Source organism: Astyanax mexicanus, chromosome 19 (genome assembly GCF_023375975.1).
Source record: "Astyanax mexicanus isolate ESR-SI-001 chromosome 19, AstMex3_surface, whole genome shotgun sequence".
Classification (NCBI taxonomy): Eukaryota; Metazoa; Chordata; class Actinopteri; order Characiformes; family Acestrorhamphidae; genus Astyanax; species Astyanax mexicanus.
The window spans coordinates 5,711,082-5,738,763 of record NC_064426.1 but is presented as its reverse complement, the minus strand read 5'-3'; the positions used below and the strand labels follow the sequence as shown (position 1 = coordinate 5,738,763).

At 37.2% G+C, this 27,682-nt stretch overlaps 1 protein-coding gene across 13 annotated transcripts in view; it reads left to right on the top strand.

Moving 5' to 3' along the window:
* rbfox1 (RNA binding fox-1 homolog 1) overlaps positions 1-27,682 on the top strand; it is a 463,109-nt gene that overhangs the window by 378,954 nt on the left and 56,473 nt on the right. For 10 of the 13 annotated variants that reach the window (XM_049467915.1, XM_049467912.1, XM_049467918.1 and 7 more), the window contains 6 exons: positions 405-644; positions 16,604-16,747; positions 18,686-18,739; positions 20,233-20,325; positions 22,702-22,762; positions 26,990-27,043. In XM_049467915.1, coding sequence (XP_049323872.1) covers positions 405-644; positions 16,604-16,747; positions 18,686-18,739; positions 20,233-20,325; positions 22,702-22,762; positions 26,990-27,043 — 646 coding nt within the window. The remainder of the gene's footprint in view (positions 1-404; positions 645-16,603; positions 16,748-18,685; positions 18,740-20,232; positions 20,326-22,701; positions 22,763-26,989; positions 27,044-27,682) is intronic. The other 3 variants (XM_049467913.1, XM_049467921.1, XM_049467923.1) reach the window with 3 other exon arrangements.

Below are 27,682 nucleotides of genomic sequence, written 5' to 3'. Positions count from 1 at the left end.
TTTAAAAGAAAGGTAAATAAGAGAGTTTTTCTGGGCGCTTTAGCTAGAAAAATCTGTGCAAAAAAACTGTGCTGGACTGAGTTGCACAGCTTTCGACCCTCCCCCTCACGCTTCTCAGGCAGCAGCAGCACTGTCACTTACACAGACACAGAGACAGCGCTGTGTATCTACTTCTTGTGTCAAGAATCAAAACATTGCAACATGACGTGTTTGATTTAATTGCCTTAAGTGACATCACAATGACCATGCTTAAACGAAAGGCTTTGATTGGCTGTGAAGAAAGGAGTGGGCGCAAGAATGGTGAAACTGAAACTGATGCAGTCCTCCAAATGTGCGAATAAGGTGATTATGGAATTTTCTCAAGGGTGTAGCTCTAAACTTTCTCTCTTTTTTCTTCCTCTTAGGGTAATCAGGACGCCCCAGCACCCCCAGAGCCCATGGCCCAGCCTTACCCCTCTGCCCAGTTCGCTCCCCCTCAGAACGGCATCCCTGCTGAGTACCCTGCCTCACACCCCCACCCAGCTCCAGAATACCCGGGCCAGACCGCCGTGCCCGACCACACGCTGAACATGTACCCCCCAGCGCAGACGCACAGCGAGCCCAGCGCAGACACCAGTGTACAGACCGTCTCTGGCACAGCCACAGTAAGCACTCGTGCGCCAACCACACACACACACTTATAAACATATACAGGGGTTGGGCAATGAAACTGAAACACCTGTCGTCATTTTAGTGTGGGAGGTTTCATGGTTAAATTGGAGCAGCCTGGTGGCCAATCTTCATTAATTGCACATTATTGCACCAGTAAGAGCTGTAAGAGTGTGAAGGTTCAATTAGCAGGGTAAGAGCACAAATTGTTGGTGCACGTCTTGCTGGCGCATCTGTGACCAAGACAGCAAGTCTTTGTGATGTATCAAGAGCCACGGTATCCAGGGTAATGTCAGCATCCCACCAAGAAGGATGAACCACATCCAACAGGATTAACTGTGGACGCTGTAAGAGGAAGCTGTCTGAAAGGGATGTTCGGGTGCTAACCTGGATTGTTTTAAAAAAAACATAAAACCACGGCTGATCAAATCACGACAGAATTCAATGTGCACCTCAACTCTCCTGTTTCCACCAGAACTGTTTGTCGGGACAATTATTTATTGTGGTCTAAAACCAGGTGTTTCAGTTTTATTGTCCAACCACTGTAGATACATACAGAAATACATATAAAACACAATACAACACACACCATGACTGAATGGGTCTCTCTATGCAGTATCTCTCTATATACAGCGTTCTCTCCATATTTGTGCTATACGAGTATTTCTCTCTTGCTTTCTTTCTCTCTTTCTTTCTCTCCCCCTCCTCTCTGTCCCTCTCTCTCGTCTGCAGAGGAATGGAGGAGTCCCTTGTCCTCTCAGATCTTCTCTCTGCAGTGCGTCACTGCCCCACACTGTCTGAATCTTTCATATGTTTTAGGGCATCGCCCTTAAATAATTGAATGTTTTGGTTTTCTTTCAGTAACTGAAGTACAAAACTTCGCACAGATCACAGATTTTGGTGGGGGTTGGGGGGGGGGGGGTGGATTTAGAGAGCCTGCCAATATTTTTGGCTCCATTTTAAAAGCAATTTTAAAATAAAATCACTTCATCTAACAGGCAGTACCATCCAGCATAGATGTAAAAAAAGAAGTCACTTAAAGATAAAACTTAAAAAAAAAAAAAACGCTTAGCCAGCCAACTGGTTGAATGCAGATTGTAATGTTGTTTAACCACAATATAATTTTTTGCTATGCTACGCTATGTTATCCCAGAAATTATTGTGATAAACAATATTTTTGGCATTTTAAAACCATTAAATTCCACTAATATAATGAAGACGTAATGGTTTAAACTGTTTGGTGCATTTCCACCAACAGAAATAGGTTCTGGAACATGAAATGTTGCCAGTTGGAACCAAATCATGTTATACTAGGTTCTTCAGCAGGAACCGAGAGCCTCTGTTTAGGATGTATTCTGTTCCACATATCCTCAGTTCCACTAAAAATGGTGGTTTCCACCATATATGGGCTGGTTTGCTGAAAAGCACCAAGGTTCTTAAAAGCCTGAATGGAACCAGTTCAAAAACCAGAGCTCTTTAGGTGGAAAAGGGCAGTGTAGAGTTGGGCTGCACAATATTGGAAAAATGATACCTTTAAAATGTTATTTTTTTCAATGATATATATTGCAATATTAAACAATGCAGGGCTCATGACATCTCCAGCCCCACCCGTGCGCTATCTCACATCCGAATCGATTAAGAATTGAGTCAGTGCCGGGCTCTCAAAACCCGAGGAAAACTGCAAAACAATAGTAATCGTTTCTTTAATCAGGCATTTGAATGGCTTTTTAAAAGGTAAATAAGAGCGTTTTCTGTTTTTCTGAGATTAAAAGCATGAATTCTGCTGTAACTGGAAATATCTGCACTGCAAAACTGTGCTGGACTGAGGTGCACAGCTTTCCACACATGCTCACGTTTACAAGCACGAACCCAACCATGTGGATGGAGGCCATGCGGTTTTCTAGTGTTTACTCCAGTGTTTGGGTGGTGGGTTGTTGTTATTATTCTCAGCACTGCAGGGATTAGCATTGATTAGCATGGTGGTGGTGTGTGAGGTGTATGTTAGTAGTGTGTGTAGTGCTGGTGGTACAGTGTGTGGATCAGATACTGCAGCAGTGCTGCTGGAGTTTTTAAACACTGTGTTTAATCACTTAATCACTGTCCTCCACGCTCCATTACATACTACTACCTACAGCTGAAAGACCTTAAAGATAAAATAAAGTCAGTGTTTGTAGAAATAAGGAGGTGTTCATAATGTTCTGGCTGGACTGTGTATGTTGAAGCCCTTTGTTCAGAGTGTTGAATGCGTAAAGCAGTAAACTCTTGAGTTTTAATAGTAGGGAAAATGTGAGTTTTCTTCAGCACAGTAGGGTCCAAATGTGGCTGCATACTCTACCTTCACATTTCACATTTCGCTTTGGTGGCAGACAGAAAGGGAGCAAAACCACATCTGGGAAAGTCATTACACCCCCTCCTCCTCCTTTCTCTGCCTTCTGTGTTCTCTCTCCCCTCTCCCCCTCTGCTCTGCCTCCCTCCCCGTCTGCATGGTTATACGGAGGAGGCTAAACTACACCACCTTCCAAAGCTATGACCTCATCTGGATGGAGTTGTTTTCAGAGCGACATCTTTTCACACTGGTGTTCTTTCCACCGTCTGCCGAAGTCTTTCAGCACGTTTCACTGTGCACTCTTAGGGACCCCCTTATCTATAAAAGGGGATGATTTTTGGGTATCCAACAAATCACCCACTGTCCAGTCAGGTTTAGTAATAATCCATATTAGTTATTATGTAGATTATCGTTTGGGATGCGTGAATACGATCCATTAGATCTGCATTAGGGCTGATCCAGGCATATTTAAATATATAACCAGTCACAATCCGTTGTTTTTACCACTGTGTTCTAGCAGAAAGTGCCCTTGTGTACTCTAGTGATGGTAACAAACATCAGGGACGTCCAGATACTGTTAAATTCTGTGTTGTTAAACAAAAATAATAGTTTTTATTATAGCATTGAAGTTTGGACCCAATGTTTTTTTTTTTTTGACAGATGTGATCTTTCATTTCAAACAAAATTTAATGTTTGTCTAACGTTAAAGCCTGATGTCAAACTAATGTTGGTTTTCAACAGATATGTTACTTTGATTTCCAACCAAAATCTGAATCCGAAGTTAGAACTTAATGTCAACCCAGCATTGGCTATAGTTTCTGCTCTTAAAGCTTTTTTGCACCTCATATCCTGATTTGTAGTGAGTTTTATCTCTTGTGCTGAATAAATGATTCCGCACCCAGGACTGATTTGGGGCTCGTCTGGGGGACGAGGATAACTTTTTTTCAGATCTGTGGACGGATTGCGCAATTCCAATCATCTCTTTTCTGAGTGAATAATTGCTGTTTGCACAGCAAAAAACTGAAAGTGAAATTTTCTAAATTTTAGGCAATAAAGCTTATTTTCTTCTCTGATAAGACTTTTTGTCTTACTAAGCATTGTGTAATTATTAGATTATTTTGCTTATTTTAAGGATAATTATTTTAATCATTTTTACTTATAATTCGTACCTTATTTTAAGTAATTTGAACTTAAAATAAGCACAATCAAGCAGCAATCAAGTTATTCTGATTCTTGTGTCCAAAAACACTGACTTTTAATGCTTGATTTAGGTGTTACTTCACTCATTTTGAGACTTTGCCATTGCTTTTTGTAAGAAATCTTACTAAGAAAATGTTGCTTACCCTATTGGCAGATTTTTTTTTTTGCTTACTATACATATATTTGTCTTCATTTGCATATATTTTGTCTAGTTTTTGACAACGATGAAAAATGATTTTTTGCAGTGTGCTGTTGTTTTTCTATTTTACTCGGCTAAAAATACTTATACATTGAGGAACAGCAACAGGAGCTCCTTCTATAAAGTACAGTTCTCATTTCTCTCCAGGTGAGTGATTTACTTCACAGAGCTGATCTACCACCTTATCAGCAGTTTAGCTCAATTAAAAAGAACGTTTAATTGATAGCTGGGATCACTTTCTAACCACATTCTTACCACATGCGGACTGCTCGAGAAAAAGAATCTGTTCATTGGTCAGGAGCAGGAACGATTACAGCGGAAGCTGTGGTCAAACTTGTTGGTGTAATTAATTGGGTTAAAAAAATAATAACATAATACTGATTCCAAATTAATCGAGTGTTAGCGCTTTAACGCTGACAGCCCTGCTAAGAGTACAGACTGCAGCAGTGACCCGTTTCTCTGGCCTCAGTGGTCAGTGTATGAGTAAGGCTCATCTGCTCCCAGCACCGCTGGACTGGCCTGTCTGGAGGTCAGTGTGTTTGTATGCTGGCCTGCTGGCTGTCTCGCTCCACTGGCCTTCCACACTGTGCACTCCCGAGAGAAACGCCTCTGCCATACTCATCCTCGTCCTGGGAGAGCCAGAGTCCTGTTTCCCACAGGGAGCACACACACACACACACACACACACACGTGCCTCATCTGCTCGCCCTGTAGCGGCCTGGCCCTCCGGAGGCACTGAAACGCGCCAGTGGAGCTTTCTCAACTTCGCTCACTTCAGCTTCAGGGTTAGTACAGGTTGTATCACACAGTTAGAGACATGTGTGTGTCTGTTTGTGTGTGTGTGTGTGTGCTGAAGACCAGATACAGTCATGTGGAAAAAAATGAGAAAACCTTTTATATCATAAGATCTGGACATTACAATATATATATATATAGGTTACATAACTGAAATCAAACTTTTAGAAATCATTTCTGAAGCATAATTAAAAGAAATTGAAATGTGAGAAAGAGTTAGAACACACTTCACATATCTAAAAATATCTAGAAAGAGGTGCAGCATATCAGCTGCACATTATTAAAGAGTCGTTAAAAAAGAAAGAAAACACACTGAATGAGAAAATATATAAAAGTTTGAGTTTCTTTGATTTATTTTTTCAACCTCTGTTTTTTCTGAATATAATCAAGAGGAAGATGGATGATCATCAAACCAAACTGAACTGCTTGAATTTTTGCACCAGGAGTAAAGCAGCATAAAGTTATCAAAAAGCAGTGTGTAAGACTGGTGGAGGGAGGAGAACATGATGCCAAGATGCATGAAAACTGTGATTAAAAAACAGGGTTATTCCACCAAATATTGATTTCTGAACTCTTAAAACTTTATGAATATGAACTTTGCGTTATTCTTTGCATTATTTGAGATCTGAAAGCTCTGCTTCTTTTGTTTTGTCATTTCCGCCATTTCTCATTTTCTGCTTATAAATACTCTAAACGACTTTATTTTATTTATTTATTTTTTGGAATTTGAAAAAAATGTTGTCTGTAGTTTATAGAATAAAACAACAATGTTTATTTTACTCAAACATAAACCTATAAATAGCAAAATCAGAGAAACTGATTCAGAAACTGAAACTGAAAAGTGGTCTCTCCATTTTTTTTTTAGAGCTGTATATTCTCGTATATATTCCCGTTTGTGATTTGTGTTTGAGCTGTTTCTCTCCATCTCTCTCTCTCTCTCTCCACTGTCACTTGATGTTCTCGATGTTGTCATGGTTGTTGGGTGGCCAGTTCAAGCGAGAAGCTTGTTGTGGAATGTGTTGTGGACTTGCGTATGCGTATGTGTGCACGCTTCTGTGCGAGGTGTGTGTATATGTGTGTGTGTGTGTGTGAGAGAGAGAGAGAGAGAGAGAAAGACAGTGAGGCATTTTAAGCACACAGGCTTATTTTCCTCAAATGTTTTTATTTATTTATTTATTTATTGTAGCTTGTACAGAATAAGCCACAAAACACGTATCTGTTTCACTCAGCGGCGATTAGACGAGTCTTTTGATGCAAAGACAAATCGGTGGAAGTGAACATGCTTTTCCTTTTTTTTTTCTTATGCTTTTCTTTTTTTTTTTTTTTCTTCCGTATTTGTTTATTGTCACGTTTGAAGTGGCAGAATCCTCTGCCGAAAAAAAAAAAAGAAAAGAAAAAAAGCAACACAGATGGCATGCGGCATGAAGTGTCAGCTGTTTGCATGCTATATACACACAGACTGTATTTTTTAACTTGGCACGAGGCCCGGGATTGTTCGGGAAAAGGAATGGAGATATTCCTCTGCCTTTAACTAGGTTAAGTATTGAACTGGTGCTGGATTTACGGGACTTGGCAGAATTACGCTTTCCACAGCAGGAGTGTGTTTTTTTATATATTTTATTTGATATATATATATATTTTTTTTTTCTTTTCCCTGCTTAGAAAACTAAAAGAGCTAAAATGTATATTTATCGTAACACCAGCAGCGCTTGCATCTCCCCTCTGTCGTGGATCAGCTTACAGAAGCTCCGTAATTTGAAAGCCGTGATTAAACAAAACAGACCAATCAGCTGGGAGGAATTTAATTAGGCCATGTTTCTGTTCACCCCTCGCTCCGCTGGGAAGTGTAGTGTTTTACTGAGGCCGCGTGTGACTCTGTGATGTATGGCTCTTTCCATCCAGGCCGGCTAGTATGTATTTTAGAGAGTGGGCTCTTGCTGATGTTTGCTAGATGTTACCTGCTATGGTTAAATGAGGTTTGTTAGATGTTACTGACTAATGCTGATGTTGGCTATATGTCACGTATGTTGGCTGATGTTAATTCGATGTTAAGGTGTAATATAGCTGAGGTTAGTTAAATGTTTACTGCTGTCCTAGCAGCTGTTAGATAGATGTTAATTGCTCTTAATATTGTTACCTAAATGAGGTTTGTTAGATGTTACTGACTAATGCTGATGTTGGCTATATGTTACGTATGTTGGCTGATGTTAATTTGATGTTAAGTAATAAGCTAGCTGATGTTAGTTACATGTTAACTGCTGTCCTAGCAGATGTTAGATAGATGTTAATTGCTTTTAATGTTGTTAACTAAAAGAGATTTGTTAGATGTTACTGACTTATGCTGATGTTGGCTATATGTTAACTATGTTGACTGATGTTAGTTAAATGTTAACTGCTGTCCTAGCAGATGTTAGATAAATGTTAACTGCACCTGCTGATTTTAACTAAATGAGTTTTTTTTTCATGTTACTGACTAATGCTGATGTTGGCAATTTGTTAACTATGTTGGCTGATGTTAATTCAATGTTAAGTAATAATCTAGCTGATGTTAGTTAAATGTTAACTGCTGTCTCAGCAGATGTTAGGTAGATGTTAACTGCTCTGGTTGTTACCTAAATGAGGTTTGTTAGATGTTACTGACTTATGCTGATGTTGGCTATATGTTACGTATGTTGGCTGATGTTAGTTAAATGTTAACTGCTGTCCTAGCAGATGTTAGATAAATGTTAACTGCTCTTGCTGATTTTAACTAAATGAGATGGTTTGTTAGATGTGACCGACTTATGCTGATGTTGGCTATATGTTAACTATGTTGACTGATGTTAATTAGATGTTAAGGTGTAATATAGCTAGTTATATTTTAAGTTACGTGTTAACTGCTGTCCTAGCAGATGTTAGATAGATGTTTACTGCTCTGGTTGTTGTTACCTAAATGAGGTTTGTTAGACTTATGCTGATGTTGGCTATATGTTAACTATGCTGGCAGATGTTAGATAGATGTGAAAGAGATTTGTTAGATGTTACTGACTTATGCTGATGCTGGCTATATGTTATGTATGTTGGGTGATGTTAGTTAGATGTTAAATAATAATCTAGCTGATGTTTGTTAAATGTTTACAACTTATACTGGTGTTGGCTATGTGTTAACTATGTTGGCTTATTTTAAGTAGATGTTAAGTAATAATCTAGCTGATGTTAGTTAAATGTGAACTGCTGCCCTAGCAGATGTTACTGACTTATGCTGATGTTGGCTATATGTTAACTATGTTGGCTGATGTTAATTAGATGTTAAGGTATAATATAGCTGATGTTAGTTTAACGTTAACTGCTATCCTAGCAGATGTTAGATAGATGTTAACTGCTCTGATTGTTGTTAACTAAATGAGGTTTGTTAGATGTTACTGACTAATGCTGATGTTGGCTATATGTTACGTATGTTGGCTGATGTTGATTCGGTGTTAAGTAATAATCTAGCTAATGTTAGTTACATGTTAATTGCTGTCCTAGCAGATGTTAGATACATGTTAACTGCTCTTGCTGATTTTAACTAAATGAGGTTTGTTAGATGTTACTGACTAATGCTGATGTTGGCTATATGCTAACTATGTTGGCTGATGTTAATTAGATGTTAAGGTATAATACAGCTGATGTTAGTTTAACGTTAACTGTTGTCCTAGCAGATGTTAAATACATGTTAACTGCTCTAATTGTTGTTACCTAAATGAGATTTGTTGGATGTTACTGACTTATGCTGATGTAGGCTATATGTTAACTATGTTGGCGGATGTTGATTAGATTTTAAATAAAAATCTAGCTGATGTTTGTTTAAGGTTTCGACTTATGCTGATGTTGGCTATATATTAACTATGTTGGCTGATGTTGATTCGATGTTAAGTAATAATCTAGCTGATGTTAGTTACATGTTATCTGCTGTCTTAGAAGATGTTAGATAGATGTTAACTGCTCTGGTTGTTGTTACCTAAATGAGGTTTGTTAGATGTTACTGACTTATGCTGATGTAGGCTATATGTTAACTATGTTGGCTGATGTTAATTTGATGTTAAGTAATAATCTAGCTGATGTTAGATAAATGTTAACTGCTGTCTTAGCAGATGTTAGATAGATGTGAACTGCTCTGGTTGTTACATAAATGAGGTTTGTTAGATGTTACTGACTTATGCTGATGTTGGCTATATGTTAACTGTGTTGGCTGATGTTAATTTGATGTTAAGTAATAATCTAGCTGATGTTAGATAAATGTTAACTGCTGTTTTAGCAGATGTTAGATAGATGTGAACTGCTCTGGTTGTTACATAAATGAGGTTTGTTAGATGTTACTGACTTATGCTGATGTTGGCTATATGTTTACTATCTTGACTGATTGCTAATTAGATGTTAAATAATAAATGTTGAATGACTGTTAATTAGATGTTAAATAATAATTAGCTAATGTTAGTTAAATATTTTCCCGATGTTACATAGATGTTAACTGCTCTTGCTGATGTTTTTTAGATGCAAACTGTCTTAGCAGATGTTAGCTACATGATGACTGTTCTAATGTTCAGCTGATGTTCACTAGACTTTAACTGCTCTAAATATAGTTGTTTGATTGTTAGTGTTATATATTCCAGATTTTCCCTCTGGGATCAATAAAGTATCTATCTATCTATATATATGTTAACTACAATAACTAATGTTGGATCTTACCTACTCTAACTGATGTTGGCTAGATGTTACCTATCTTAACTGTTGTTACTTAGATGTTACTACTCTAGCTGCTGTTAGATTGGTGTTGGCTAGATATTACCTACTCTAGTTGGCAATTTTTAAATTGTTGTGGTGCCGCTGTGTTTTGCTGATGTGTTTTGTCCATTCACAATGTTATATTAAGTATAATTATACATCAAATACAGTTTGGGCATGCCTCTTCTCATTCATTGTGTTTCCTTTCTTTTTGTGATTTTTAAATAATACATTTAATACTGAAGACTAAAGATTAAAGCGAAAAAATATATAAAAAAAATAGCACATGCTGATTTTTTTATGTTTTTATTTTTTTATCTTTATTTATTTTAATCTCAGTGTCTTCGTGAGGGAGAGTCACCTGGAATAGTTTTCTCAGCGTCTTAAAGGAAGGAGTTCCTGGAGGTGTTGAACAATAGATTGCTTTTCCTTCACGCTGTGAAGCTCCAGTAGTATGTAATTTCAAATGTGTCCCTTAATTGTTTAGAGGTTTTTAATAATAATCTGATGAAATGATGAAAATAAAGAAATACATTGAATGAGAAGATGTGTGAACGTTTTAAGTGTAACTGTATATATTATATATCATTGTTTGCTGGGGGTGGTGTGTGAGGTATTTTTGAAATAAGTGCTGATCATGCAATGTGTGTTAATGTGTGTGCATGCACACTTTAGCAGACAGGGCGCATACCTGTCACTGTTTTGTGTGTATTGTGCGTGTGTCTGTGTGTGTGTGTGTGTGTGTGTGTCACTGTTTGCTGTTTAGCACTCAGCGTGAGATCAATGAATGGTAAACACTCGACTCCAGCGTCTCCAATCTGTAATTGAGTAGCTCTCTCACACTGATCTGCTCTGTCCTGCCACACACTGTCCTTATCTCTCTCTCTCTCTCTCTCTCTCTCACACACACACACACACACACACTCTCTCACACACACACACTCTCTCACACACACACACACTCTCTCACTCACTCAAACAGCCACACACTGTCCTTATCTCTCTCTCTTTCTCTCTCTCTCTCACACTCACACACACACACACACACACACACACACACACACTCTCTCTCACACACTCTCTCTCTCTCACACACACACACACACACACACACATCACTCACTCTCTCTCACACACTCAAACAGCCACACACTGTCCTTATCTCTCTCTCTCTCTCTCTCTCTCTCTCTCTCTCACACACATACACTCTCACACTCTCTCTCACTCTCTCACTCACTCAAACAGCCACACACTGTCCTTATCTCTCTCTCACTCTCTCTCTCTCACTCTCTCTCTCACTCTCTCTCTCTCTCTCTCTCTCTCTCTCTCACACACACTCTCACACTCTCTCACTCTCTCACTCATTCAAACAGCCACACACTGTCCTTATCTCTCTCTCCCCCTCTCTCTGTCTCTCTCACACACACTCTCTCTCTCTCTCTCTCTCTCTCTCTTACACACACACAGTCTCTCACTCACTCACTCTCTCTCTCTTTCTTTCTTTTTTTAATCTCTCTCACAGACACATTCTAGTCTCACACACACACTCATTCTCTCCCCTCACACACTCTGTCATTTACTCTCTCTTTGCCTCTCTCTGTCTGTATCGCTCACTTTCTCACCCTCTCTTTCGCACACTCTCAATATCTACGCTCTCTCTCTCTCTCTTCTTCAGTCTTTGATTTTGTTAACCCGAACTTTGCCTGCTCTCTCACTTTCTCTTTACATTTACTCTCATTACATTTTGCCTCTACCTCTCTCTCTCACTTTCTCACGCTTCATTCCATGTCATTACATCGGTTTTCTACATCTGCTCCCACTCCTTCTTTCTGTCTTTTTTCTTTACCTCTCTTTTGCTCTCTCTTTCTTTCTCTCACACTTTGCTCTCTCTTTCTTTAATCCTTATTTCTCACAGTCCTTTACTTTTTCTTTTGTTCTCATTCTTGCATGTACTTTCCTCGAATATCTTTTATTTTCTATGTCTTTGTTACCTTTCTTTTAACTTTGTGTTGGACTTACTTTCTCTTTACTGTTTCTGTTCTTCATCTAATTTTCTTTACCTCTCACTCTCACTTTATCTCTTATTTTCTCTTTTATTTTCACATGTGCTCACTCTCTCTTATTGTGTATTTACCTTTCTTTCTCTTTCCCACTGATCTTTTTTTCCAGGCTTTTGTCCATGCTGTTTTCTCTCCTAACACATGTTTATCACTCTTTTTTTTATTTTTAATTCTATAGTCAATGTGATCTGTGTTGATCAGGATTAGAATATGAAAATGTTCTTCATTGTGAGACAGGTCCTTGGTTTAGCAGATAGTAGCGGTGGTAGATACTGTATCTGGGTGTATCCTCCTGATCTGAAGTCACTTCCTTATCTTGCTATGGTTTGTTTTCACCTTAGAAACCTTCTTTTTGAAACTTTTCTGGCTGTTCCTGGGTGCTGAGCACTGGGCAGCCCATAGCGACTCAGGGGCACCTCATTTTTTGAAGCCTTATAGATTTCTCCTCATCTCATCTCATCTCATCTCATCCCAGCTCATCTCACACGGATCGGTCGCCCCTCCGGCTCTCGTCACAAGCTCCTCCCGCGGCCCGATCAATTAATTGATTCCGAAATCAATTAATTGAGCCATTACGGTGGCGGCACGCGCGGAGCATGAAATGAGATGTTTAAGATCAGATGTATTGCGGTGCGGACTGCATTATGAGACTCACCTAAAGACCCTGCGCATTCTTTCCCCCACTGTTTTATTAGAGGAGCTATAAAGCAGAAAGCACATATTTCCAATTATAATCCCACCGCCGTCTCTTCCGGAGGGCTTCTCACGCTGTCATTAAAACTGAGCGAGAACTCACGCGATGGGGGAAAAGTGCAATTTTGCGAAGGCAATAAAAGCCCATCTTGTCAGTTTTACATTTGATAGTTTACTGCACTGCTTTGGTGTTTTATCTCCCTTTGTTCTTCCCGCTTTGCGTTCAGGAGTGGGCGTTCTTTTGTTTATGACTTGTAATAACACACGACAGCTTTTTTTTTTTTTTTTTCCCCGTCCCCACGCCTTTCATGTCTTGAAAGACTACCGGAGCAATTCTTCAAGCCCTCTCTCTTCTTCTCGTTTTTAGCTGGTGGCTTCGCGGCGTGGCTTGTGTAATCATTATGATGACGTGATCTACATATTCAAGTAGGCAGCCAGTGGTTTTCTCTGCCTCCAGCGCAGCTATATGAATGGCACTGTTGTGGCTGTTGTCGGAATAGCCCAGAGCACTCACTGTGATAATACCACGCATGCACTTAAACACACACTGGAACACACACATATACATATATAGTGTCAGGCTTGTTTTAATGCAGAAGTGCATGTGTACGATTGAAATAGGCGGACTGCAAAGCATCAAAGTGGATTTATTAACCATTTATTATTAATTTTCCACATTTTACAGGAACTAGTGTCACATGGAGACATATGGGGATATGTGGGATATGTGTGTGAGGCTCCTACATTGAATGTGGATGGGATTTCTGATAAAAAGTTCAAGCCAGACACCTTCAGACACGATAATAAAAATGCACTGCTCTGCTAATGCTTATTTAGAATTAGAATGGTTTGGTTTAAGGGCACCAAATGGTCCAGTGGTCTAAAGTGCTGCCACTATGATCAGGAGATTGCTGGTTCGAATCCCGGTCATGCAGCTCACCGTCAGCTGCCAGAGCCCCGAGAGAGCACAATCGGCCTTGCTCTCTCTGGGTTGGTACAGTAGATGGCGCACTTTTCCCTCATCACTCCTAGGGTAATGTTGATCAGCAAATTGGAAGGCAAGTCTTAGGAAATTTAGCGTGCCTATAGTAAAAAAAATAAAATAAAATCACGTATGAATAATGTATCGCAAACTGCAACAATACAGTATATCGCAATATCGTTATTTTATCCAACCCCTACTGTTTGTACTGTACAATTAAACTAAATAGCTAGGTTCACATCACTTTTTTTTAGCCCTGTTGCGGAAAGCTTGAGCAAAAACGGTTATTGTTTTTGCTCAAGGGTCCAACTGTGGACCTTAGCTTAGTGGGCCTGAGTATCGAACCCAGACTCATATAAACAGTAACCAATTCCAGTTCCTCTAATTTAATTTAAAAGTGAATGTCTAGGGCTAGACTGCTGTAGGCTGTCTGTGCACTAGCTTTCACAATTGTGAATTTTTAGAAAACTGCTGTATTTGCAGTTTTGTTTCAGTTTTCAACTTTATTAAGTCTTTTTTGGAGCTTTTCTATTGGTCCATTCATCTTACAATAATCACAAAGTGTAAAATACTGCTAATATTTTCAAATGATTTTCAAACAGCTTCATGGTTTTCTTATGAATATGTCAGTAAGCATGCATGTATATTAATGCACATATAAACCACACACACACACGCACACACCACACACACACACACACACACGCACACACACATGCAAATGCACAAAGCCCAGCTCTGAGAGAGATAGATACAGAGAGTTGACCTGCAGTCATGTGTGACAACAGAGAGTAGAAGCGAAGAAAGAGAGAGAAAGTGTGTGTATATAACAATATAGAGGAATGTGTGTGTAGTAGGATAGCGCGAGTGTTAAGTGTGGAGAAGAAAGAGAGGAGTGTGTGTCTGGAGAAAGAGAGTGATGAGTGTGTGTGTGTGTGTGTGTAAGAGAGAGACTATGTCACTTTTTATCTACAACTTTTGTCTAGCTCCCCTTCTCCAAGAGCACACAGTCTGCCTTAGATGCACAGTTTTAAAGTCTGTGTGTGTGTGTGTGTGTGTGTGTGTGTCAGTGCTCTACATATGTTTTTCATATTGGTGTTTAAAATAGGAGTTAGGAGGCTGGAGGAGCAGGTGGTAAAAAAGCTTGCACTGGCTGTATTGTTCAGACGGAGTCAGGCTCCACTGGGCCTCTTGGAGAGACAGGAACAAAAGAGCCTTAAGAGAAATTTTAACAGAATAAGATACTTTTCAGATATATCTCAGGATCTCAGGGTCAATTTACTGTATTTTTCGGACTATATAAGGTATTAAGGAGCAGTAAATGCGCTCTGCTGAAGTACAGCATTATAAAGATGAGTTTGCAGTGAAGTTTCTCCAGCACTAAGGCTGGGTGCAGCAGCATTAGCATTAGTCACTATGTAAAGTGCTAGCTCTTTCACTGTTCAGAGATGAGTTTATCAAACTGCAAGCTGATAGCGCTCTGGGTTCGGATGGCTAGCGCTGTAGTTAGCAGCTAATGCTAATGCTGCTGCACCCAGCCTTAGTGCTGGAAAAGGATTCGTACGGTCATGAAAAACCTGAAATATCATAGAATCTGAAAATAGCAATTTCCTGGATAAGTTTTGGAAAAGTGAAAATATACAGAAAGTTTTGGAAAAGTCATGGAAAACTGGTCTACAAATTTTTGTGTTTTAGTTTATCGCAGAAAAAAAAATATTTTGAACTAACAAGTATATCAGCTCAGAGTTAATTCAGTCATTTAGCTCTACACAATGGAGCTCTCCATTGTCTGATTAATTTTAATTATAGTTTTAGTTGATTTTTGGTTTTATTGTCCATGTTGTTTGTCTGCACTAATGTTTTAAAAATCATATGGTCATGAAAATTCTTCTTAGGAGGCATGGAAAAGTCATGAAAAAATCAGCGAAATTTATTGGTTATGCATCTTGTCACCCTTAGACAAAATATTGGAAACCTGAGACCAGTTAGTCCATCAGACACGTAGCACATGGGCTATGCAGCTCCTCAAAGCTCTGCAACCACCTGCAACCACCTTGACCATCAAAGACCAACAAAAACCATCTAAAACCAGCTACTAGCAAAAGCTTTTTAAAGGTCTCATTCTGCTAAAATCCTCAATTTCTTGTTCTTTATAAAATACTATAGGTCTCCCTGAGTTGTATATGATGCTGCATATGAAACTGTTCTTCAGTCTCCATTTTCTGCAGTAGCTAGTAAAAGAAGATCCTCAGAAATACGAGTTGATCAGAGATTTGTTAGGGTGTCTGCGTCGAACCGGTCACAAAAAAAAAAAACGTCTCACACAGCATTCATTTATACTAGAGACCATGATGAAATAAGACCTTTAAAGTATTTCATGTGGAAATTGATATCATTCAGATTTTGAGACCTGAGGTGGCACCAGAAACATAATAAATATATTCATATATTTTTAGGATGTTTCATAAATATTCATAATACATTTTTAGACAGCATTTCTTTATTTATTCAAATAAACCAGGCTGTTTCTATTACTGTGACTGTCAAACTGATTAAAGATAAACAAGCTAATTTCTGATTGGCTGAGACTCTCTTTAATATGAATGGAGGGAGCTAAACTGTGGTAGGCTGAATAGATGGAGTCATAAAGACTGTGAGGAACATTGTGTTTCAGGACAGTACACACAGTAATAACTCTTTATCTAATTCAGATCTAATTCCAGTTTAAATGAGATGTGAATTAAAAGTTTCAATCTGCACTTTAAACAGACATTTTCCACTTGTTTCATCAAATGCAAATGAGAAATAATTCAGCTAATTGTAAGACCAGGGGGGACTTTACCTGGGCTGAACCAGCGCTGAGTATGAAGCATCAGAAAAACAGACAGAGCATTATTCAGTATCAGTCTGTAATATTCAGTGTTTTTTCTCTCTCTCTATCTCTCTCTCCCCCTCAGCAGACAGACGATGCAGCACAGACAGACAGCCAGCAACAGACACAGTCGTCCGAAAACACGGAAAACAAGACACAGCCGAAGCGGCTCCACGTCTCCAACATCCCTTTCAGGTTCAGAGATCCAGACCTCAGGCAAATGTTTGGCGTGAGTACCTGTCTGATCCCTCACCTCTTACACACCTGAGAGCAGGCAGGGGTATGGGAGGGCGTTTATATATAGTGGGCTTATGGATCCATGGCTGATGACAGTTTGGTACCACTTTAAAATAAGACAACCTTTATAAAGGGTTTATAAATGATTTGCAATTAGTTTATTAATGGTTACTAATTAGGTTGTAAATGCCTTAAAATCATTAATAATCAGTTATGTGGCTGTGGTTTCACTATTTGGGAAACAACAGGTCTACATACATTTCTACGTATGTGTTATAACTGATTATTAATGATTTTTAAGGCATTTACAACCTTATTAGTAACCATTAATAAACTAAATCATTTATAAACCCTTTATAAAGGTAGTCTTATTTTAAAGTGGAACCTGATTGGCTCACACTACTTATACTGAACTGTGGATGTTTAGGGGTCCATCAATGTGTTCCTTTTTCCAATGGTAGACAAGGAGCCTAAGCATCAACAGCTATCATGGAAGTATGAACGAAGGCAATGTGAAGGCAGTGTTTTACTTCCTCTAAAATCCTGGGGTCACTGCTGTTAAACATGGTGGCGGGTGATTTTTATTCCTTTAAAGAGTAAATATTGACCATGGCTTCCAGGGTTCAGCCAGTCTATTCAGTGCTGTGCCTGAGACGCTTAGAAAAATAATTGAAAGCTTATAAAGCTTTGATTGGTTTAATTTAATATATCATACTTAATTTATTTATACTTATCATACACATATTTTAGCCGGTACAGTGGGGTTGTGGGTTTGCTGTGATGTGTGTGTCTCCTGGATGTTGGTGTGTGGAAGGGTCAAATATTGTCACCTTGCGACACCAGTCTGTCATAAACTTAAAAAAAAACATACATTTTTGTAGTTTTAACTTTTTATTTCTTTGTACGTTTAAGAATCCTTATTTGTTTTTAGATTAGATTTATTTTGTTGTTTTTTATTTTACTTTGGCTTAAATGTATTATTGTTATTTTTTTTTTTTTTTACATTAACTTATGTTTTTTTATTTATGCTTATGGTTTTGTTTTTACCTTTTTTTATGTATTGTTTTTTTGTTTTTAATTTTATTTCATTTTTTTATTGTATTGTTTCTCTTACTAATTAAATCTTCATTTTATAATTTCTTTAATATTCCATTATCTTGATTGTTTTCCTCTTAATGTTTTTTTGTGTTTTTGTATTTGTCTAATTGATTAGTGTAAGTTGATTAAACACTTTTTATTTTAACCATTCTCTTTTCAATATCTGTAAAGTGCTGACCCGGATCAGTTTGATTGGTTGACTCTTATTGTGTGCATCTACAGCTCTGGGGGAAAATAATAGACCACTTAAAAATGATGAGTTTTTATTTTATTTTACCAAAATAAAAACATATATTAAAAATATAATCATGAGGAAGATGGATGATCACAAGCCATGTTCCTCTTGAATTGCAAGCTGAACTGCTTGAATTGTTGCACCAGGAATAAAGACATAAACTTATCCAAAAGCAGTGTGTAAGACTGGTGGAGGAGAAAATGATGCCAAGATGCATTAAAAACTATGAACTTGTTTTCTTTGCATTATTTGAGGTCTGAAAGTTCTGCATCTTTTTTGTTATTTCAGACATTTCTTATTTTCTGCAAATAAATGCTCTAAATGACAATATTTTTGGAATCTGGGAGAAATGTTGTCTGTATTTTACAGAATAAAACAACAACTATAAATAGCAAAATCAGATAAACAGATTCAGAAACTGAAGTGGTCTCTTCATTTTCTCCAAAGATGTATAACGTCAACAAGTTCTGTAATAAAAGCCTCATTATTTGCATTTATGTTACTGATTAGAAATATATTAATGTTTTAGAAGCAGTTACAGATTTTTGCGCTAATTCTGACTCATGTGTTTCGTTTCGTTTTGTTTTTTTTTTGCAGCAATTTGGTAAAATCTTAGATGTTGAGATCATTTTTAATGAGAGAGGATCTAAGGTATGTATACAAATGTATTTCCTCTGCATGCCTTCATTTGTTTATATAGAGTTATATGTTTATGCATATTTATATATGATTCATATAGAATAAAATGCAGTACAGCAGAAACTGTGTGAAACTGTATTGATGTAAAAAAGTACTGTGTAGTGGAAAGTAAAATTAACATTGTTGTTTATATGAAATGTGTTATGTATGTACAGTATATAACTTGCATATATATGATGTATATGGTTTAAATAAGACTTTAATGAAATGCTGAAATGTTGAAATGTTTCTTTAGTATATTTAGTATGCTTTTTATGTCTGAGTAATTTGTATTGCATACAGTATACATCAGCTGCTGTAGAACTGCTGTTAACTCCCAATTTAAATAGACACACACACACACACACACACAGACACACTCACACTATTTGATAATGACTTCATTGCTCTGAATTAGAGGCTGCGCAGGTCAATTTTTCATTAGAATTGTTCATTGCTCCAAATGGAATCTGATCTCTGGCTCTCTCTGAAATTATAAGCCACGTGTCCCTGATGTGGCACGAAGAGCATCATCCCCTAATCAGTTATTTAATAGCCAGTGCAATTTAGCACCAGAAACGTCTCTCTGCTTTTATCTGGATTATCTGAAATATATCTGAATATGATGTATGATAAATATCTGAGGGGAGAAAATAATAATAATTATTATTATTATTATGATTATAACAATAATAAAGATACTTGCTCACTTATGTACTTTATCATTTGTCTTAAATATATTTAAATATATATATACATATTTATAGATTTATTTGTTTGTTCATTTATTTCTGCACAGTGTTGATTTACAGCCTTTATTTTTTTTATCCTTTTTTTATTTCAGTACATTTAATTTCCTCTGTTATGAACTGTTAAAGGTATTCTCTCTTTTTTATCATTATTATTATTATTATTATAATAATATTTATCATTATTATTATTATTATTATTATTATTATTATTATTATTATTATTATTCTTTTTTTCTCGCTTTTTTTAATTAATTTGATTATTTATTATTTGTTTTATTTATTTTTTTTTAATTTGAGATTTCATTTGTTTTTTTGGGGTTTTTTTTTCTTTCTCATGTGTTTTCGTGTATAGAGGTTCTAACTGAATTGTTTTTTTTATTATTATTATTATTTTATTGAAAGGAAAAAATTAAGTAAAAAAAAAAAAATAATAAAAAAGAGTTAATAAATATATAATAAATAAGTATACACTGTTGACTCCTTTGGCTTAATTGTTGCCCATCTCGATGCTTGCATGGCGCAGGGGCAAATAAAAGGAGCAGGGAGCTCTGTGTAAAAGCAGCAGCAACAGCAGTAATGTGTAAGAGAATGGGAGTGAGGTAGAGCTCAAGTGGTTTTTATTACTATTACTCTTTTTTTTGGTCCTGGGGCGTTTTTTCTGACTGAATTAATGATGTGCATGTTGTTCTCCCCCCTTCTCCCACCTGCATGCAGGGTTTTGGTTTCGTAACTTTCGAAAGTAGTGCTGATGCGGACAGGGCGAGGGAGAAATTACACGGCACGGTGGTAGAAGGCCGTAAAATAGAGGTGCATGTAACAAATATTTCCCTTCTCGACAAAACAACAACTCTCTTTTTTGCTTTCGCATTTTTACGTTCCTTACTTTTTTTCTCTTGTTTTTGGTTCATTTTTTGTGTTTTTTCTTCCGTTTCTGTGTTTTTTTTTTTTTTCTGTGTCCGCTTCACGCCCCTCTCACACTCTCAGATGCATCGCTCCTCCTCTTCATGTGTTTCATGTGTTTCATGTGTTTCATGTGTTACGTGTGTGTTTTTTCCCTCCTTCCTGACCCACCCAGACACTCCTTTTCTCCTTCTTCTGTTTGTCTCCTTCTTTCTCCCCTGGTTTTTGGTTTCATCTCATGTTCTCTTCTACACTCATTGAACTCTGACAGTTGTATCGCTGTAATAAATAATATATATTTTTATGATAAATATTATAAACTTTTTTTTTATTTTCTCCAACCTGCAGTCAGTGCGTATTCACTGCAGTCCCTCCTCTCTCTATTACCCTAATTAGTTCCCTTAAGTTGGCATTCACTTGTGTTATCAATTTATCTCCTTTTCCTTTTGTTTTCTTTTCCTTTCCTTTGCCTTTTTTTTTTCCTTTTTTCGTTTCCGTTCTTTCCTTTTTAAGAACATATGTTGGCTTAACAAGCAAATGGGTGCAGTAAAGTCGTCAGGCAGGGAGCAGACAGCTATTGTGTGATGAGACCTTATTGCAGGGTTGATGAGGGATACACGGTGGCTTGAAACTAAGCAGGCTAAATCCAGCACAAGTCCTAATTGGGCTGCTACGGCCTCGCCGAGGAGGAGGAGGTGATTAAGGCCCCTACAAGCTGCTCCAGCCTCCTCTAGCTCTAACTCCCCGTTCCACTCATTTTATAAACCGCAAGGCACAACTTTAAACAAGAGGCATAAAGAACAAACTTAACCCATTAATGTCCATACCTTAACTCCATAAAACCGTACAGCCAAAAAATGTATACATGTAATACATTTGAATTACAATCTGTTAAATCAGTTCAATCAGTTCAATCATCAAACCAAACCAACTCAACTCAATCTATCTCTGAGCCCAACTCCAAAATTTCCAATTCCCTCATTTTAGACCAATCAGATCCAGATCCTTGGACATGAATGGGCTAAGGCAGTAACTGCGTAATGCAACTGTGAAGAAACAATGAGTTTGTCGCCACTGATTCCCACTCAACACTGTCTCCACTTTTTTGAAAGATTCTCTCTCTCTTTTAGTTTTCTCTTTTGTTTCTCAAATTAATCTCTTTTTCTGTTCACATATTGATTTCTTCTTTTAAATTCCGATATGACGTGGTGTCGCCTTTTAGTAAGATATTGCATATTTTGCTTCTCATTCCCCCCCCTCCTCCTCCTCCTTCTCCTACGGTAGCTCGTAGAGCCCTCACCAAACTCACCAAAATAGCCATGGTAACAATACACACTCGCGCAGGGCGGTGGTTCCCTATGGTAAGTGGAGAAATCCATCTGCCATCTCACGTACTCTCCGCGCTGAAACCACGTGATCTTTTGATTTTTGATTTCTTTTCCTTTGACTTATTTATTTATTTATTTATTTATTTTGACTTGTTATTGAGTTCCTTGATGCTATTTTCTCTTGGTACACGTGTACTTGAGTGTACTTCTAGCTGCGTGCGAGGCACTGATTGGACTGGACTGATTCGTGCACATCTTACTCAGATTGTTAACTCCATTATTGTGTTAAACAATGCACCCTGTTTTTTATTTTTTTTGTTAGCTGTCGTTCAAGCTGGAATGATTTGATTTTTTCTTTGATTTTAATTTCCTTTTCTTTGATTTTTTTTTTCCGTTTTCCTTTCCGTTCTTTTTTTCTTGCGATGAAACGAAAGGCTCTTGGCCCGAGTGTTTGAATGCTCAGTGTTGCTTTTTCCAAATGATACCTACCTACTCTTGAGGTTTAGTGTATGTTGCACAATGCCTAACTTGTTTGTCCTTCTCGATTTTTCTTTCCTTCTTTTCGTCCTGACATTTTTCCTCTTTTCCTTTAACCTAGTCGTTCCTCCCCTTTCCACTGCATGCTCTTTCATGTAAGAGAAGCGTTTTGTTCGTTTGTTGAGTGCATTTTGTGTGTTTTCGTTTGTTTCTTTTCCACATTTTCTTTCAACTCGGTCATAATTTTCGATGACGCATGCTGAACAATCTCTTTATGATGAAACTTTCGTAACTATATTTTTCTTTATTTGCTTTGAGATTTCTTTAAGTCAACTGTCTGTTATGATAACTGTAATTATTTGGACTATGTTCATATTCTTACTGTAATGCATGCTAAAGAAATATTTTAAATATTTTAAAATATATAACTCAGCCTCTTTAGTGTCGATCGTGCTGACTGTGCTATCTTTGTGCTCAGGTTAACAATGCAACAGCACGGGTAATGACAAACAAAAAGACGGTCAACCCATATGCAAACGGTAAGAGCAAGAGTTAATCGTTCACATTCATATTTAGTTATCATTTATTTGTTTAAAAACAGCAGTTAAAAGTGGTCCAAATCCAATATTTATTACATTTGTGCTACAGATGTGTTAAAATTCAAAACACACTGAATATGACATTTTTTGTTTCAGTGATTAAAGCTGTACAATAACAATAAAAACTAAAACTTCTATGGGCTCTATCGTACACCCTGCACAAGGCACGCCATGATGCTCATTGCTATCTTACATCCTGTCAACAGTCTATTTTCTCGCCTTGAGCTCACACTGTAAAAATAGCATCTTTCAGAGAGTTTATGAATAAATATACACTGTCCGTGGAAAATACGGATGCTCCACTGACTGATTAAAACCCTGACAACAGTCAGGAAATCCAGCTTTAAACAATAAAACGAATAAAGAATAAAGTAACATTGCTGTTCCTTTAAATGAGCTGCTGGTGTATCTTCACAGCATGAACTTGCAGGTCAGTATCAGTCTCTGCTAAGACGCACAAAAGCGCCGCACTGTTAAGATACGAGCGTGCCAAATTCAGAGCTCACCTGGCTCTTAAAGGGAATGACAACTTACACTCTGATTGGTTTATTTCATGTTACGCCCAAAAAATAAACATGATTAATTAAGAGAATTAGTACATTCTTTTTTGCGCATTTTGAGCAACTCAAGGCCTATTTTTTCTCAGTAAACTGCACTAGATTGTTATGTTTTAGATGGCTGTTCCTTTAATTTTGGTGTTATTTTTATGACATAATTTGAACTGTACTCTGTACTTAAGTGTTATACCTCCAAAAACTAAACCATTTCTACAGACACACTCTGTATATATCTATATATCTGTATATATATATATTTTTTTTTTTTTCAAAACTAAATTGCACACAGATGGAACCTCCATAGCAGTCACAATATTACAATATGGTAATTATTTATAATATGTATTTAATGAATTTTAGTGTATATTTATGATATTTATGATATACTGCCCAACCTAGATGATCCACTTTAATATTTGGCACGGATACATAACCGATATGTAGCAGTGTGACAGTCTGAACAGCCGGATTGTAATTCATGCAACATTTATGTCCATCCAGCTTAAAATTCGCTAAGAATAAAGCAAAACCACAACCACTGTATAAATGTCTAAAGAAATGGTTAAATGCCGCAACATACAGGAAGCTGTGACACATTCTCAGTTATAAACCCAGCCGTCAGACACTAGTACTCCTTAACCCTTGTGTGGTGTTCGGGTCTGTGGGACCCGTTTTCATTTTTCATCAAATGATACTAAAAAAATCCTTTTTCTAACTCAAACTCATTGGCATTGGCTCATTTTTTTGGGAAAAACATATATCAAAACACATTTTCGATAAACACACACTGTACACATCCCCCCCCCACACATTTATATTACATACAGTATGTTTGGCCAAGGGCTAATAAACATTGCTTCATTTGTAAATTTGAAACTAAACAAATTTTCTACTCATATCTTGAGTTTAATTCATTTTCTTTTACATTTTATTAAAAAACTAATAAAAAAAGAGTAGCACTTTTTGAAAGAAATGTAACATAAGAAAGGTAAAGGGCAAATATTAACCATGTAAGCTGTTTATATTGCTCGCAATTTAGGTGAAGAAAGCATGTGTAAAGCATTTTAATGTAAAATTGCTTAATTTTGCTGAATTAAATACAAGTAACAAAGTAAACGAATAACAAAAATATGAACAACACACAAGGGTTAATAGCTTCTGTGATGCTTGAGAGGATGAAACTGAAACTTCATGTGAAGCCTTTTTTTTCGTATGTGCTTCAGTTTAGAAGTGTAAACTGCTCTGATTAGTGTTTTTTTTTTTTTTTTTTTTAACAGCCTAAACAACAGAATGAAAAAAGAATTTGTTCAGAAAATTCAGATTTCAGATTTGGGCTACTCTACCTGCTGTGTGAACGTAGCCTTGATGTCTTTGTTGCAACAACAGATTAAATGAGATGAATGCTTCTTCTGGAGAACACCTACAGGCTGCAGTGTTTTCCTCTCACACATGGTTGCCACATGATTCATCCATCTGCTATTGCTGCTTTCAACAGCAAATTGGCTGGTAGATTTCTCTAAGGAGGGAATATATACAGTTTTATGCAAATGTTTTGGAGCCATTGGCAGGATGACACAATTGTGTCTGTTTTTTTACGTGTGAAGTAGTAAATACAGCTTCTGTAGCTGTAAATCAAACATTAAAACACAATATTTTCATCAAAAATCGAATAAACAGTTAGGCCATTATCTTTTACTGAACTGTATAAAAATCAAAATGTCATAATTTCAGATTTTTATAGGCCAAAGACCTTAATTGGGCCTGAGGCAGGTGGCTAATTATACTAAAGAACTATCAAATTAATCAAAGTTTCAACATATATATCATCTGACTGTTCAATCTTTGTACTAACACTTAGAAACATTAAACTTTTAAAGTTGTTGCACGTCCGATGTGCAACACCACGTTTATTACGCAATAAAATGCCAAGGTGCATCATAATGGATGGTGCATCATAATGGATGATTTGTTTATATTAAAGAATTTAGGGTATAGCCAGCTGACAACAAAAAGTTCAGTTTACTTAAAAGCCTCTCCTCATTCATCCCCCCAAAGGATTTCCTATATAGAGCTGTACAGAGTGAGCCTACTTTACGGGAAAGGTTTATTCTAAATTGAAAACCTCTGGAATATAATCAAGAGGAAGATGGATGATCACAAGCCATTGAACCACCAAACTGAACTGCTTCAAATTTTGCACCAGGAGTAAAGCAGCATGAATTTATCCAAAAGCAGTGTGTAAGACTGGTGGAAAAGAACATGATGCCAATATGCATAAAAAAACTGTGATTAAAAACCAGGATTATTCCACCAAATATTGATTTCTGAACTTTTAAAACTCTTTATGAATATGAACTTGTTTTCTTTGCATTATTCAAGGTCTGAAAGCTCTGAATGTATTATTTTTTTATTTCAGCCATTTCTCATTTTCTGCAAACAAATGCTCTAAATGACAATATATTTATTTGAAATTTGGGAGAAATGTTGTCTGTAGTTTATAGAATAAAACAACAATATATAAAACAACTATAAATAGCAAAATCAGAGTAGCAAAAACTGTTTTCCAGAGCTGTATGTTTAATATAATTTTAGTTTAATTAAATGTAATAATAAAAATTATTGTTATTAAGAACTGGTAGTTCAGGGGAACTGTGGAAGTGAAGATAAGACATCGAAGGCTAATGCCCGGATCAGGATACATGAATTTATCCCGATTTCAATATTTGATGGAATAACTCTGGTTTTTAATCACAGTTTTCATGCATCTTGGCATCATGTTCTCCTCCACCAATCTTACACACTGCTTTTGGAAAAATTGTAAATAAGGTTGTTCTCTTGTTTTACTTACTTTTTGTAAAAAGAAATACTAGCCACAGTCAGTAAAGTTATGTAGTCATAAGTTATGGAGACAACTGTTAAGCATGGTGGTGGATGTACAGTACCATGTTTTGGGTATAGGGGTGTTGAAGCCATTGGCACAGGAAAGAATACATTTAATTCAATGCCATTCAATTCTAAAGGAAAACATATGTAAAAAGTTAAAGATAAAGAAGATAACAGCATAATAAAAAATGGTGGAAGATTTTTATGTCTATTTGCTTATACAGATTGTAAGAACTGTGTTACTACTTCAAAACCCCAGTCTTTCCAATGGCTGCTCAACGGGTTAAAAATAAGAAGAAGCACCTACAGTGCTGTAGCACATTCGCATGGATGAGCAGTCCTCCTTTCAAACTTTGAATAGAAGATGAAACCCCAGACGACCTCTGAGATGTCAGCTGGCCTTTTTTTTTCCTCAAGGCGGTTTTCCACTGACAGGCCATTTGTAGGAGTTAGAGCCTGAGAGAGCTCTGTCAGGCCGAGTGTCCGTTCCCAGCTCAGCATGACAGCGGCAGGCCTCTGCTATGGACCCTCCGCTGGCATCATTAAAACAGTGGCCGGCACCCACCTCGCCTCTTCTAGTTAACTAGGACTCGCTTCTTCTAGTCCCGCGTGGGATCAAGCGGATACCCGTGAAAAGGTCCAGCAGCAACATGCTAATGTCATCTCTCTCTCTCTCTCTCTCACTCCCTCTCTCTCTCTCTCTCTCTCTCTCTTTGACTCCGTTTAGGCTGGAAGTTGAATCCTGTTGTGGGTGCAGTCTACAGCCCAGAATTCTATGCAGGTGAGTGTATGAGCTGAAACCAATTTAAACAGTATGTCTGATTGTGCCTCTGCTGACGATAGATATTTATCCCTCTGTAACTAAAAATTTAAGTAGAAATAGAAGTGTGGGACGATAGATAGATAGATGGATGGATGGATGGATGGATGAATGGATGGATAGATAGATAGATAGATAGATAGATAGATAGATAGATAGATAGATAGATAGATAGATAGATAGATAGATAGATAGATAGATAGATAGATAGATAGATAGATAGATAGATAGAGTAAAAGTATTGGCCTGAAGCACCATGGAAATCATTACAGAAAACATACTTCATTACTCCATAGCTCAATACTGTGGGGTATATACCCCGGTTGCTCATGTCTGGCATCAGACCTGATGCCAATAGGTTTATTTCTATCTGCTTCAGAAAGTCATATTTTATTGGCACGCTGTCTATGTTTTTTTCTTTGTCAGCAATAAGTGCAATGTAAAGAAGCTGAATGCATTCATTAAAATCAGTGTCCACAAACATTCAGACTTATACACAGCCTCCTCTAAATATAACCAAGAGGAAGATGGATGATCACAAGCCATCAAACCAAACTGAACTGCTTGAATTTTTGCACCAGGAGTAAAGCAGCATAAAGT